This window comes from Parambassis ranga, chromosome 16 (genome assembly GCF_900634625.1).
Source record: "Parambassis ranga chromosome 16, fParRan2.1, whole genome shotgun sequence".
NCBI classification, from domain to species: Eukaryota; Metazoa; Chordata; class Actinopteri; family Ambassidae; genus Parambassis; species Parambassis ranga.
The window spans coordinates 14,000,250-14,014,018 of NC_041036.1; the positions used below are offsets into that span (position 1 = coordinate 14,000,250).

Below are 13,769 nucleotides of genomic sequence, written 5' to 3' on the forward strand. Positions count from 1 at the left end.
ATTCCTTTGTTTGTTTGTAGCTCAGCCAGCAAAACCAGAATCTTTTCACATGGGATATTTTTGTGTAATATTTCTATTAAACCATTAATTAGGAGTTTTCAGAGAATAAAGACCAAAGTTATTTTTATACTGTATACATGTGATTTAGAGAAAAGACAGGATAATTTTTGATGGGGAAGTGTTAACTGATGAGTCAGTGGACAAATGAACATATGTGGGATTTCGAGCAAAATCTTAATGAGTTTTTCTTGTTACTGGATGTCCGCATTTGTGTCTGCTGTATTAGAGGGTTACATAACCTCTTTGTCAGTTGACTGTTCAGGTCTGAAAGACTTCCCGGCTAAAACGAAAGTTATAGACACAGATTAGAAGAAGCAATGGAGTTGCAGGAGATCCCCACAGAGACGGAGAGAAAAGAAGACTATGAAGGAGCAGGTGAACTGATGATGGAAGCCAAAACTGAAGGTAAATGGCATATTTAATAGGATTATTATTATAGTTTAAGTAAATATAGTATGCACTTAAAATTTACAAAACATCCCAACTGTTTAAAGAGGTGAAGAAGATCTGACCACACCCAAACTCTTTATGTTGTAAGACTTGATTCATTATTATGAAAGTCAATTGCAGGTTGTTGAAGTGAGTTGTTGAAAAGTATCTGTCTGTATTTTTGTCTGTAGAGGAAGCAGAACCAGACCACTATGCTAAACTGAGAAACCCATCTGAAGATGTCTATTCAGAAACGTATTACAGTGGAGCTTCCGTCAAAACAACAGCAGGTACTTCAGCAGGTTTGTCTTTTGAGTCTTTTTGTTGAACTACTCTGTCATTTTCCCTGAAGTTACAAAATGATCGTTTAGCATCACCTACACTGAGTGTAACTGCATCACATAACAAGTCATAAGTTTGAGCAATTAAGGGAAAACAGGGGGAAATCAGAAGCAGAATTGCAACTTGGTCTTATTCAGTGTGCTGTCAAATAAAACCCTGTCCACACAGAGACGAGCGCAGGCGTAGGTTTTGTATCGTGGGCGTTTCAAGGGCACGAAAACAATAACCTAATCATAAGAGGTCCTAGAGATTATAAGTTTGAAAACATGTTTCCATGTTTCTGTGCGTACTCCCAGTTGAGCTCCTGACAGATTTTTGTTTGTTTGTAAAATGAGCTGAAGATCTTTATTCTTGCTATAGCTGCTGATTGACTATTGCAAATGTTAATGCAAACATATGTAAACTATGCAATTATAGAACTTTATATATCTATGAGAAATATAATAACATTAATTTGTGTTCAGATCACAGAAGAACATAAATTACATTAAGCTGTTCAGCAATATATTTTATTCATTAATAAGCAGCACTACTTAATGACTATAAATGTTGTGGCAAAAACAAAGCCTCTGAGGTTACATCTTTTATAACATTCATACACATCACAAAAAAGGAATTTATCAATGAAATGTTGTTTCCTTCAAACCTTCAGGCTATGTGGTCACACACTGTAACCTTTAGTGAGTGTGTGGTGCAGCGGGTTCTTCTTTAATTGAGTAACAGGGTCATAATGTTATTGCAAGGGACAAAATTGCAGATTCATTTTTTCCGTTGTACTTATTTTGCAGTTTGAGCAACATGAGCCAAATGCCATCTAGAGGGCAGAAGCACAAAACGGAAACTCTCTCTCACACACACACTCATTGTTAAAGGGAGACACAACAAGAAAAGTTTGGGGCTATTTCAGGACAACCCACACACACTGTGCCCAGTGAAGACTGTGAATAAATCAGGAATCACTGAAGGCTGAGTTACCATGGTGATATTACAAAGGGAGGGGTGTCTTATAACAGCCCTGTTGGAGGCAGCCTTGAGTCAGCAGGACAGGAAGACAGAGCGGGACAACCTCCCTTACAAATACCAGGATATTTTCCTCCATGTACATCAAATTCTGTCGCAGCTTTGGTGAGGATAAGAAAGATGAGGCTGGTGAAAACTTGTCCTCCAAGTTATCGGTTGAGCTGCAGGAAGAGAAAGGTAGGATGGAGTTGTTTGTTGTTCAGCCCTGACTGAGCTCTGTGTTAGGCTCATGATGTGTTCTTCTCAGGCAAACAGACTGTGGGAAATGTGCGCCTGTACCGTGCTGCCTGTTTCTTCCTAACGGCGATCTGCCTCGTCCTATTAGTGGCCATCCTAGTCCTCAGTATGAAATGTGAGTATCAGCAGCCATTGATCTGGATTTGACGTCAACAACATGCAGCAGTTTGGTGAAGATTATAAAAGATGTTAGAACAACAGAGCAGGATTTGAGTTCATTCAGCATTGTGTTGCTTTTATCCTGTTTTTTCATTACAATAGATAACAAAGAAAAATTGTTTTACATTGCCCTGCTGCAGCTGTGGGCTTTGTTGTTATCATTTTCCTCTTTCTCCTCCTCCTCCTCTTCCTCCTCCCACTGCTTTGCCCAAATTTGTAGTCCAAGCTGTATCAACAGCCTGCTCAGAGAGAGAGGAGACGACACCAGCAGACAGGCACGGTCCTTCTCCAACATGCAGCTACGATGACTGCCAGGCCCTCTTCCCAAACACCCAATCAGAACGTGAGTGTGAGGCCAGCTGGAAAAATGCAGTGCAGACAACCTTGAACAAGTCAAAGACACACAAGTCCTAGAAAAACAAATAATGTCTTCTCACTTGTGTTTGGTGTGATAGTTCTGCTTTTAGGCCTCAAAGGAAGTTGCTGTTTTTTAGAGAACTGAAAAAACTCATTTAAATTAAAGCAGGATTTAACTCAGTTCAATCAGCACTATTATTTCCTCTTAAACTATTGTGATTATGCAGGGGCACATACAGTACACGTACTAACACAAAAAGCAGGTTAGACACAAACCCTCCTGTTTTTCTTTGTTCTTTGAGCACTTTCTGTAGCGAGTGTCTCTGTGTTTTCAGATGTCGGCTGCCAGCAGTGTGCCAAAGGCTGGCTGAAATTCAGCCGATCATGTTTTTACCTGTCAACCTTCAGGCTGAGCTGGGATGAGGGCCAGAGAAACTGCTCCTCTAGAGGGGGATCACTGGCTGTTATTACCAGCCACAGTCTTCAGGTGGATGTGATAACACAAGCTTTCCTCCATATTTTGCAGATGCAGATTAATCAATAGAAAATAATATATGAAAATGTGACTGTTTTTTTCTCTTTTAGAGTTTTCTTACCAAAAAGGGAAAACTGAAATACTGGATCGGGCTGAGACAAAATGGTGGCACCTGGACATGGGTCAACAACAATGCGCTGCAACACAGGTCATTATTCCTCTATACTTGTCCCTGTTTACAATGTTCAGATAGCAGAGGAGAAAAACGAGAAAGAGAAAATAAAGATGTGCCTTTGTGGGAATTATATTTGTGACCCCTACATTTAATGCAAAACTCACAAACTCTAGCCCAAAGTCCAGCAATCACACAACTTTAAAGGTCACTGCACTGCATAAAGAGATCATCCTATCCTAATATAATAGTTCTTATCAATGGTCTGCAGCCTCCCACCCTGTGGTCATGTCCTTGTGGGCTTCCTTGTGTTATAAAACCTTCACACAGAGGTAGCAGATGTCTGCAGGAAAGCCAACATTGTATCAAAACAGAAATTCCACAGAATAATTGACTTGAATCCCTGAATCACAAAACCACTCCATCTACCCAAGACCACAAACTATCTGTAAACTTTGTAAATGTAAATGGTATAAAAATTATGAATCATTCCGTGCTGTGATCACAGTGTGACTGTCATTTTGGTTTGCTTCTGTGTAGTTACTGGGAAGAACCTCCTGAGAACGGCGATTGCGGGATCATCAACAGTGACAGCCCACCTGAGACGAGCTGGATGAGAGCTTCCTGCCAAGCTTCCACCTACTTCATCTGTCAGTTGCAGCTGTGAGATCATCAGTGCTTTCATAAAGAATAAAATGCAAACCATTCTAATCATTAGATTCCCAATAATATAACAATAACAATTTAAAATCAATTTCATTTTTACACTTACAAGCATCCACCAGACAAAAATAACAAAGCTTTTTAAATAACAATTTTCTCCTCAGCAGCAGCATTCTGTAGCATAATCTGTCCTCTAACAGTACCGTGTGATTCCATGTTATACTGCACATTTCACAAATAAAGGTCAGTCTGTTTGTCTCAGTTTAAGTTTTTATTCTCATATAAAAGTATTCATGCATCTACATAAGTCTAATATCTATGTTTCAAGTTAGCTTAGAACAAATTTCTGCTACATATTCATTTATATTGCTATAAAAAATAACACACTCTTTCCTATAGCATAATACTGCAGGGACAATTGCACCATGACCATACAGTTTCATCCCTTTTTTTACAGACCTTTATCATATGTTTAGGACTCTAAGATGAAGAAAGGAAATGCAATCCAGATTCAGGCATTCTACACATATTTGATGTCCTGGTCGTCTTCTGGCTCCTCCTGCTCTGTTTCCAAACCCAAAGCGCTGTTACGAATCAGCTCCCACGCTGCCTGAGCCCTCGTGTTGAATCCTCTTTTAGGCCTGAGCTGCGGTGTTCCGTTTGTCAACATCTCATGTCCCTCCTTTTCACTGTCTTCCTCCTTGGAGAAGACTTTGATGTAACGTCGCATCTTCTGGAACAGGGGGTCGTTTCTATCTTCCACCCTGTGAAGATGATGAGGCAGAGGTCATATTGTTTACAGTTTGATAGTGTGGAGTTTTATTTCTGGGTTCTTTTCGCCCAAATACTATTGTAAAATGACTAGTGTTATTGTAGAACGCTTACATTTAGTGCATTGTGAGCATTGTTGTCAATACTTCTTCCATCACAATGCAGTCTTACCTGAGATACCAGCAGTCATTCAGGCCGTAGTTAAGCCCACACACCCCGAGCCGAGGCCACAGGCAGAGGGGAAGCCTCCTCTCCAGCATCAGAGTTGTGGCCACCACCTGCATAACAACATTAGAGCTATAACCATGACGCAGCGGCGGTGTTGTGGTGATGTGTGTAACGGTGTATTTGTGTCATTACCTGAGTCCTCCAGAGCTCATCCCTTTCCTGGGCCACCCTCCAGTGTGTGTCACTCATCATGGCGATCAGCAGGTTTAACAGAAGAATGTAGGAGACCACAGAGAAGGTGACATGCAGCACATGGACGATGGGGGGAGTAAAGATGGTGTGGTCCACAGGCAAATCAATGAGGCCCACACTGAGCTCAAACAGAGAGAAGAGCGTGATGGCGTAGGAGCGATATGCGGGGATGGAGCCGACCTCCTGGGTCATATACACCATCCACAGGGCTGAGAAAAAGAGAGGGGTGTAAAGCACAGGAGCAGTCTAAAAAGACTTTCTCATCATTCACAGTTGGGTTTACATTTTCCCCAGAATATACTTACAGGTGGAAAAACTGACGAGCACAATGAAACTCAGCCACATAAACCTTGTCAGGTCTCCAAATATAATCTAGGAGGAAATGAGACACAAGGTGCTAAAAAGTAAAAACCACAAAAACCAAAACAACAATTGAATACATCATGGCTGCAGGTGCGATTAGAACAACCTACTCATGATTCTCTGTTACTCATGGAGCCCCTCACCTTCTGTATCATGATGACATAAGGACCGAGCATTTCAAAACCTCTGGCAAAGAACATGACGTTGCACCAGCCGAGGACTAAACACACTGCCATCACCTCCGCCTCCCTCTGCACCCCGCTGGCTCTGAACACGCACAGCAGCACCACCAGGCACGCGTAGCTGATACTGCTCAAACGACAAAATCAGCAGTGAGGTTAGACTGTGTTTTGGTGCAGCATCTTTTAATGCACTGCTCTTATGTGTTGTGCTTACAGGGTGACATGGAAGGGTCCTCCCAGGGCTGTCTGGCCAAAGTAACGCTTTGCTCCCACTCTCAGTATGTCAGGGATCTGTTGGAGAAAGGGGATTCAGGAGGAGGGTGTATCAGCACAGCATGGGACATGATTAGCTGTATGAAGTTGAGGCATGTTTCCATGAGTTACCTCCAGTAAGAGAATGACAAATGCTCCAAGGACGCTGATGATCTCGCCTGCCAGCCGCATTGTGTCCTCATAAGTCACGTAACTCTCCTGAGGCAGGCGGGAGAGAAAGAAAGTTAAAAGCTTATTATTAGGGTGTACACTTGGATATCTACTCATGCTTGTATTGTAATAAAAACAATAAACAACTTCACAAAGCAGTGTTTTTAGGTAAAAAGTCTGTGGAGTCTGATGAATTATACTGACAAACTGTATCTGCTGAAACTGGCAAGTCCCTGATGCTGCAGTGACCAGGGCAGTTTAGTTAATGTTATCTGAATTTACAGACTGCTACATCTTTGCTCGCATCACACGGTGCTAACCAGAAACATATCACTTAGTAAAATCACTGAAACTAAATCCACAAGAACCAATAAGATCAGCAAGATCTGCACCTATTTTACAAATTTAACTTATAATACTATGAAAATGTTTAGCTTTGAAATGACTAATTATTTCCCCATTAAGGTAGAAATGGCTGAAACACACAGTACAGTACTACTTCACTAAACATCATAGTTAAAAATGGTGCTACATTAAAGCCAGTCAGCAGCATAAGCTGCCATATCACGCTGAAGCATGCCATATATGCCATGAATTCATAACCCACATTGAGTGTCTTCTGGATCTTGATGATTTGGTCAATGTCTGATTTTGTGTAGTTGACTGGAATATCCTTTATAGGGCGGAACACACAACACAGCGTGAAGGTCCCAATGTAGAGCAGATACAACAGCAGCAGCAGCCTGACAACAGAGAGGGAAGTGAATCAAACAGGACACATCTCCAGGTTAGGTGCTAAACTTTGACTTCAGACACTGGACTTTACCTGAAGTAATATTTTCCATACAGATTCCACTTCAGACTCACCAGCTGCCTCACAGGAGTCACCTCAAGTATCCCTCTCGCCTAGAGAACAAACAATTGTGTTTTCATTTCTCATCAACATGTGGCCATTGTGAGATTTTCTTTAAATACTGTCTTTCTTTTTTCTGTACCTCTCTTTTTGGGCTTCCTACAATCAGCTCCAGTACTGACATGCTATCTGCCCATGAGTCAATCTCCGTCAGGTCGTACAGGTAAGAGCTCAGAGGGCCCAGACTCCACTGGAACACACGTCTTTTGTTAACCAGGTGCTGAAATGCCTGAGACAGCCGGAGGAAATCACAGCAGTGAGGATTAGTGAAGTAATCTCCAGCTTTTGTGGTGGGTTTTCACCATGTGAGTCCTCTCATGTTGTCCACTCACCACAATGTTCCCCTCTTTGGCAGCCAGTTTAAAAGGTGTGAAGCCCCGGAAGTTAGGCACCATGTCGAGTGGCATTGATTCGTCCAGCTCTGCATCATGTGTCATAATGAGGTCAATGGCCTGGCACGCTATGGTCTTGTTGGGCTGCATGACCAAAATGTGAAGCAGTGTGTTGCCTAGAGGAAGAACAAAGTGTGTGTGTGTGTGAGAGAGAGACAGAAGTCAGTAAAAGACAAAGAAAGAACATTAATCACTGGTAAAGATAAGAATTTAGAGATATCCATGACTGGATAAACCTCCAGAGGAGCTGCAGTGAACAGGAATGTTCACTAGAGATTAAACAATTAATCTACTGATAGAAAATCAACGGAGACAATGATCAGTTGTTCTAATCATTCTATAATACCAATCTATATACAGTACCAATAGATTACATACATCTACTGTAGAGATTATTTCTTAGGTCTTATTTACTTTGAAATATATTGGCAGTTGGACTTCATGTGAACACTTCATGGTCTAACTACTACTTATAGTAGCTGAATTTCAATCTGGCTGCAGTTTAGCCTGTTAGCATTCTTATTGCTAATAGTAGCTGCTACGTGGGTCCAGCTCACAAATGAATTATATTGTATTTCAACTAATAAAATACCATCCAACACTTACACCTCACACTGTGGAACCCAGAAGCCCCTCTGATGATGGTACTTCAGACCAACTGCATCGATTAAACAGGTATAGAGAAAACTCTTGATACCTATTCCACATTGTGTCAATGTAATAATAAAGCAATACTGAAGAAGTAATCCAGTCCATTAATCAATAGTATGTTACAAAGCATATTTGTGATCAGTATTGAAACAGGTTGTTAACAGATTTCATACCTCTGTAGTCCTGGACTCTGGTGCTGGCCCCTGCTTCAATCAACATGGAGATAATCTCATCGTTTCCAGTACATGCAGCAAAAGACAGGACATGCTCACCTGTAGACCAAAGGTAGTTTTTTTACAGAACAGAAGTTTATTGTCCTACACTTAATGTCTGACCAAGATACATTTGTATTAAGAGATCACTCATGCAGACTTACCGCAGTACATAAGTCCACCTCTCCTCTTCCTGAAGTACAGACCAGTGACTCGAGGCGTGACCACATCGCCGCCACGACTGATCAAATGATGAACCACATTGCTGTTCTGGTTCATTACAGCAATGTGGAGAGCCGTAACACCTGAGGCAGACAACACACACATTTTAATTTCACCAGTTTAGCTTGTTCCTACAAAACTAAAGGTGATGAAGAGGCTGTATGGAGGTCACTGCTATAGACTGTTGTCTGACATTGATGGATTTAGAGTAGATGTAAGTGGTGCGCATTCTAGGTGAGTGACACAAGAGAAGTGAAAAAAACATTAGTGACAATATAGTGGGTAAAAGCTGCTGTGCTGATGTGTCCACAGTGTTTCTTATCCCCGTGTGTGTTTTTGTGTGACCATCCACCTTGGAATAGCTCAGAGGTCATGGGCTCGTTGATGAGTTCTGGAGCTCCGTCCATCAAAGCCACTGCAGCTTCCTGGTTGTCGTTCATCACGGCGACATGAAGCGCCGTCTCTCCAAGTGCACCTGAACACACATGATTACAACTTCAAGTTTGCAACAGACACACTTCCATAACAAGCCAGCCATCTTTAAACTCATGGCTCAGCCTCACCTCTTTCAAAGATGTTGGTGGAAGCACAGCTGAGCAGTTTCTTGATGCAACCAGCACTGTTCTTTTTCGCGGCGTAGAAGAGAGGAATGTCATTGACACTGAGAAAAGACAGAAACAACACAAGCACAGATGTCACACTGACACATCTAGAATGTCTAATTTATAGTTGAAAGCAGCGTAAAGTGGTGTCAGATATGGGAGTAATACGTTTTTCTCTGGAGCATAAATGTCTCATCCATCATCTCATTCAATCCTTTTTTGTTTTGAAGGCGAAACCTCAGCTGGCTCCACCAATGGTTGAGCTCGCTGGGAGCAGATCTGGCCAGGGATGGAGACATTGACACCTGATGTTTGACTGAGAGAAGGAAGCTCGATTAGGAAAATTTTAAGAACAAACAAATTAAAAAATATGAAATTTAGTAAAGCTTTAACAGCAGACAGGAAGTACATTTAGGGCATGTAAAAAGAGATAATGTGCATTTATATTTATAACAAATGAAGCTAAACAGGAACAAAAAAAGTGCGTAAAGCATGTCTTACCCTTAAACGATAAAAGTGCCGCGTCTCTTCAACTTCTGGTGATTCTCACTCCGAATTGCGCACAGACACCTAAAATGTCCCTGAGATGTGAAATCCCTGTGGCATTCCCACTATATATGACAGGAGGGAGGAGACAAGCAGAGGGAATTAGAATGAATGGGTGGGGATGGAGGATGACTGAACTGAGGGCAGGTAAGGCAGTAATGAGCAGGTACACTCTCACTCACTGGTCAAAAATCCCACAGAGAAAGTTTCACTTTGAAGCTGCCACTCACCATCGCCCAGGAGCTCCTTTATCATGCTGATCTTAAATTATTGGCAGGATTCTGTCTCCTTAAAAGAGCAGTGACAATGGTCCAGGCCCTGATCTCTGTGTATCTCTGTGCAATCACCAGGCCTGTCTGCATTCCTCTCCAAACCTGCATGGCCACTATAAAAATTCTGCAGCATCATGACAGTCAACACATTGTGGTCATTGTTTCTGGTGAACTCTTCACAAAACCTGTTTGGAAATTGCAAGCATGTATGTTTGGACACAGGGTTGCGATGTAGATATCTTATCAAGAAACACTCATTTTTATAAACAGGAATATTTCTCCAAAAGTAACTGGGATTATTTGCTCGAGTAAAAACGGAGATGATGTTGCTTCTGTGTACACACAAGCACTACACAACTACTTTCATTCACAGTGGTTAAACACCATTCAGGTGTCAACAGGAGTGATCACACATACGGTAATTGCAGCATTGCACAGACCATAATGATCATTTGGAGGATGGCAGCATCATGTCCGATGAACACATTTCACCGTCCTCTAAAAGAAAAACAAACCCTTTGCCTTTGTGGATTTTATTTAATTTAAAGCAACCAGCTGATGTTAGATGTTATTTAATTTCACTGCTGCTAAATTATTTTTGCTAAATCAGCCAAACTTTTGCAACATTTCCTGTCATCACTGTTGTAATGTACAGGTATTTTTCTGCACCATTTATAGGCTGTGACTAACATAATGGTCAGCCACAGGATAAACAGGGTTTAGGGAGTCTCTATAGGAGGCCCTGATAATGGCAGCAGGTGTGGCCATCATTTGGTATTGTAGAGATAATAGCTGTTTACCAGACGGGGAGGACTGTCCTTAAGCGGTGTCATAAAGACCGATAGGTTTCCACACTGTTAATGTCTTTGTAAGGAAACAATAACAACATAAAAACATGATTTTGTGGGTTCTGTGTTCACTGTTTCTGGCTGCATGCAACAACAGTGTGTTAATATGAGTTGGAACATGACAGAAAACAATTATTACAGGCATCTGTGTGGCAGTTAACAGATGCTCTCACTCACTCTGACTTAACCCAATAGTGCTCCGTGATCATTACATTAAACAATGAAGATTATTTGTAATAGCAGGTACCTGCTTCTTCATCTCTTCACCTCTGGAGATATTCTTTATGTTTAATTAAGAATTTCCCATGCTGGAAGCATGCCACATAAAATAAAAAGATATTTTTAGTGGTAAAGAAGTAATTTACTTGGTGTATTATAGTGGGTATCACTTTCTGTAACTTTATGTCGTGTCTTCACAAAAATGCATTTATTTTTAATTTTTAATACATGTATATATATATATATATATATATATATATATATATATATATATATATATAAATATGTTTTCAGAGATGACATGCCAATCTGCCTCACATAGCAGCATATCAGCTCTTCCTCCAAATGTATAAAATAGACATTGCCCCTTCCATAATAAAAGAATATACAATACTGTGCTTTTAAATTCATTTAACATTTGAATCTATGTTTTTACTGTTGTAATGATTATATTCTACACACTATACAGTCGGTATTGTGGATTAAAAGGACCATAAAATAATAATAAACCCAGGACTATAGTATAAAATAAAGTTTCCAGTGTTGACATTGGCGTGATATAAAGACCAGTCAGCACGGAGCAGAGTATTGTGCTGGTTCGTGTGTGCAGACTTGCTATCAGTCCAGATCTTCCCTGCTATCAACAGCGGGACATGTGGGAAACTAGAGTCGGTTCTCGGACTGCTGCTGATCCCAGCAGATCTCAAACTGTGATTTTATACAAACTTGCTGATCTATGGAACATCAAGTACAGTTCACACTTCATTGCTGTGAAGGTGATATTAAGCACATCAAGGTGAACGCACTGTTGTTCATGTTGGAGCAGCATTAAAGTGCAATGTGTTCTCAAACACCATAATGTTTGAAATGCGGACAAAAATAGACTAAATTAGATAATAAGATGATTGTTTTATTTGAAAAACTAAACATTAAAAAATTTTGCTTTGTTTTTAATGTAAGAGCCAGTGATGGAAAAATGATCATTGAGGTTTGCTTCCTGTACAGATTACAAAATAAAATGTTATTTATAAATACAGATGTTATGGATGAGTAGGCTTCTGACATTGCATTTGATTTTCACGTGGACTGCTGGGGTCAAGAATATCTGTCAGACTGAAGCTACATTAGATAATATCACAAGCTGAGAATTCAGCTTCTTTGAATCTGTATTGCTTCAGATGAATGAAGTAACCATCAGTAAAACATCTAAATGTTTTTAGATTTAAAGGCCTTTATGTAGCTCCTTTTTATGTCAGGTTATTATTTGATACAGTATGTTTCATGAAAACAAGAATTTTGAACAATTGATTTTAAATAAAATCATATTTATTTTACAAATTTGCACAATTACAGAACAGTAGTGAACACTCATACAAGTAAACAGCTAGTAACGTGTGTAGCCTGACACACTTGTCTCAAACACACACACACACACACACACAGCGCCATGTACAGCAAATTATTCACATCAACACAGCCTCATTTACAGCACACACACGTTACAGACACACAGATACTCACTAACAAAGCATTTTGCTTCCTTCCTTCCTTCAAGTGTAAATCAGATCAGATTGTGCCCATCTCTTCCATTTCACACATTCACAATGCTTCACTCTCTTTACTCTAGCATCCAAACAAAAATAGGTGAAGTGTGAATGTACACATAAAAGGTGGGTGCTGTTCTGTTTTTATTGTTTTCATCACACATGGATGTTTGTGTTTGTCGCTGATGTGCTGTTTATAGATGCGAGTTCTGCTGCCACTAACAAGCTCCATTGTGAGGGTGTGTTGTACAAACCGGGCGGCTCTCAGTCCGTGGATATGTCTTTTAAAGGAGTTCATAAAAAAGAGATAGACAACCTCAGGTTTTGCAGGGCTGATTTGGACTGGTGTTTTAGAGCAATTTGTAGAAACACTGAAAAAATGAAACATTTTTTTTAAAGCTAACAGTAAGACCTCATTTAGCCACCATCAGCTGGTAAATATTTGTAGCACTTGGCATTTTAAACAGAGAGGAAGTGATGACTTTACAACCAACTGAAAAAATGTTAAAAATGTCTTTGATTGTCTTCACGCAATTCTTTGTGAGGAGATATCTCCTGAAGCCTTTTGACAAAAAATATTTGTATAGTTCTTATGAGGATAAAAAATTCAGGGAGGGAGGGTGGCGGAATAAAGGGTAAGAAAAGGGCTGCAGATGGGTGAGGAGAGAAGGCCGACAACAATGAAGTGAAATTTAGTGAAAAACAGAAAGGAATCTTCCTCCTTTGACGGGGACTGCAGCTCCCATAGTGCATCTCTTCTGTTATTTGTTGTGAGTGACAGGCTGCAGAAGTCCTTGTTTTCTTATTCCTTCTGTTTGTGGTGTCAGGTTTATCAGAATGGCCAGCGTGGCGCTGTTCGCTGATTCTGTTTGTTTGTTTTGGTTTTAAAATGTGCTCCATCAAAGTAAAGTGTTGCAGCAACCAGCAGAGGAATGTGAGAAGAAATCCATTTACTGGCAGAGGTGGTTTGTTGGTGGATTTCAGACCTCCACCTGGCCCTGTGTCAGATGGGCCCTGAGCTGCTGGGCTGCAGTGACGATCTTCCTCTGGTGTCCCAGCAGGTTAACACCGAGACTCTGCACGTCTCTGAGGGAGAATTCAGGAAACAAATTTCACTGATTAATTTGCTGTTTAAAAAAAAAACAAAAACCTACCAGGGGGTCACTAATCTAACCTGGCTAACAGCTTATAACCCATTATTTTTGTATTTTAGTTTTGTTCAATCAAACAGCCTTTTCCAGCAAATACTGAGGCTGTTTTATCACTCTCTTTAAA

The 13,769-nt window shown here is 40.5% G+C and overlaps 3 protein-coding genes across 6 annotated transcripts in view; 1 reads left to right on the top strand and 2 right to left on the bottom strand.

Annotated features, from left to right (window-relative positions):
• The first annotated feature begins 257 nt into the window (after positions 1-257).
• LOC114447937 (early activation antigen CD69) lies at positions 258-4,181 on the top strand. Of its 3 annotated transcripts, none has more exons than XM_028424495.1 (7): positions 258-465; positions 681-791; positions 2,099-2,203; positions 2,468-2,590; positions 2,940-3,091; positions 3,190-3,287; positions 3,792-4,181. In XM_028424495.1, the coding sequence occupies exons 1-7, from the start codon at positions 378-380 to the stop codon at positions 3,916-3,918; spliced, it is 804 nt and encodes a 267-aa protein (XP_028280296.1). In that variant the 5' UTR covers positions 258-377; the 3' UTR covers positions 3,919-4,181. The 3 variants fall into 3 exon arrangements, with proteins under 3 accessions (XP_028280296.1, XP_028280297.1, XP_028280298.1); XM_028424496.1 differs by having other exon boundaries at positions 681-779; XM_028424497.1 differs by lacking the exons at positions 258-465; positions 681-791 and adding an exon at positions 1,255-2,028.
• Positions 4,182-4,288: 107 nt separating this feature from the next.
• Positions 4,289-9,646, bottom strand: trpv6 (transient receptor potential cation channel, subfamily V, member 6). Its single transcript, XM_028424412.1, has 17 exons — positions 9,567-9,646; positions 9,234-9,381; positions 9,027-9,124; positions 8,816-8,938; positions 8,406-8,546; positions 8,203-8,301; positions 7,319-7,494; positions 7,069-7,215; positions 6,900-6,979; positions 6,681-6,816; positions 6,035-6,121; positions 5,865-5,941; positions 5,612-5,777; positions 5,411-5,477; positions 5,046-5,314; positions 4,857-4,963; positions 4,289-4,678 (listed from the first exon to the last, which is right to left on the bottom strand). Exons 2-17 carry the CDS (start codon positions 9,362-9,364, stop codon positions 4,435-4,437), a joined length of 2,148 nt encoding a protein of 715 aa, XP_028280213.1. The 5' UTR covers positions 9,365-9,381; positions 9,567-9,646; the 3' UTR covers positions 4,289-4,434.
• A 2,729-nt stretch (positions 9,647-12,375) lies between these two features.
• Positions 12,376-13,769, bottom strand: part of ephb6 (eph receptor B6) — a 32,004-nt gene continuing 30,610 nt past the window's right edge. For both annotated transcript variants that reach the window (XM_028424393.1, XM_028424391.1), the window contains one exon: positions 12,376-13,580. In XM_028424393.1, the coding sequence (XP_028280194.1) occupies positions 13,475-13,580 (106 nt within the window). In that variant the 3' untranslated portion in view covers positions 12,376-13,474. The remainder of the gene's footprint in view (positions 13,581-13,769) is intronic.

Bases quoted from the DNA above. Each gene is read 5' to 3' on its own strand.
- LOC114447937 (XM_028424495.1), top strand. From the start codon at position 378: ATGGAGTTGCAGGAGATCCCCACAGAGACGGAGAGAAAAGAAGACTAT. The intron at 2,591-2,939 runs GTGAGTGTGAGG...CTGTGTTTTCAG, and splicing joins CCCAAACACCCAATCAGAAC to ATGTCGGCTGCCAGCAGTGT. The intron at 3,092-3,189 runs GTGGATGTGATA...TTTCTCTTTTAG, and splicing joins TTACCAGCCACAGTCTTCAG to AGTTTTCTTACCAAAAAGGG.
- trpv6 (XM_028424412.1), bottom strand. From the start codon at position 9,364: ATGTCTCCATCCCTGGCCAGATCTGCTCCCAGCGAGCTCAACCATTGG. The intron at 7,216-7,318 runs GTGAGTGGACAA...CGGCTGTCTCAG, and splicing joins CCAAAGAGGGGAACATTGTG to GCATTTCAGCACCTGGTTAA. The intron at 6,980-7,068 runs GTACAGAAAAAA...TTTGTTCTCTAG, and splicing joins TAGGAAGCCCAAAAAGAGAG to GCGAGAGGGATACTTGAGGT.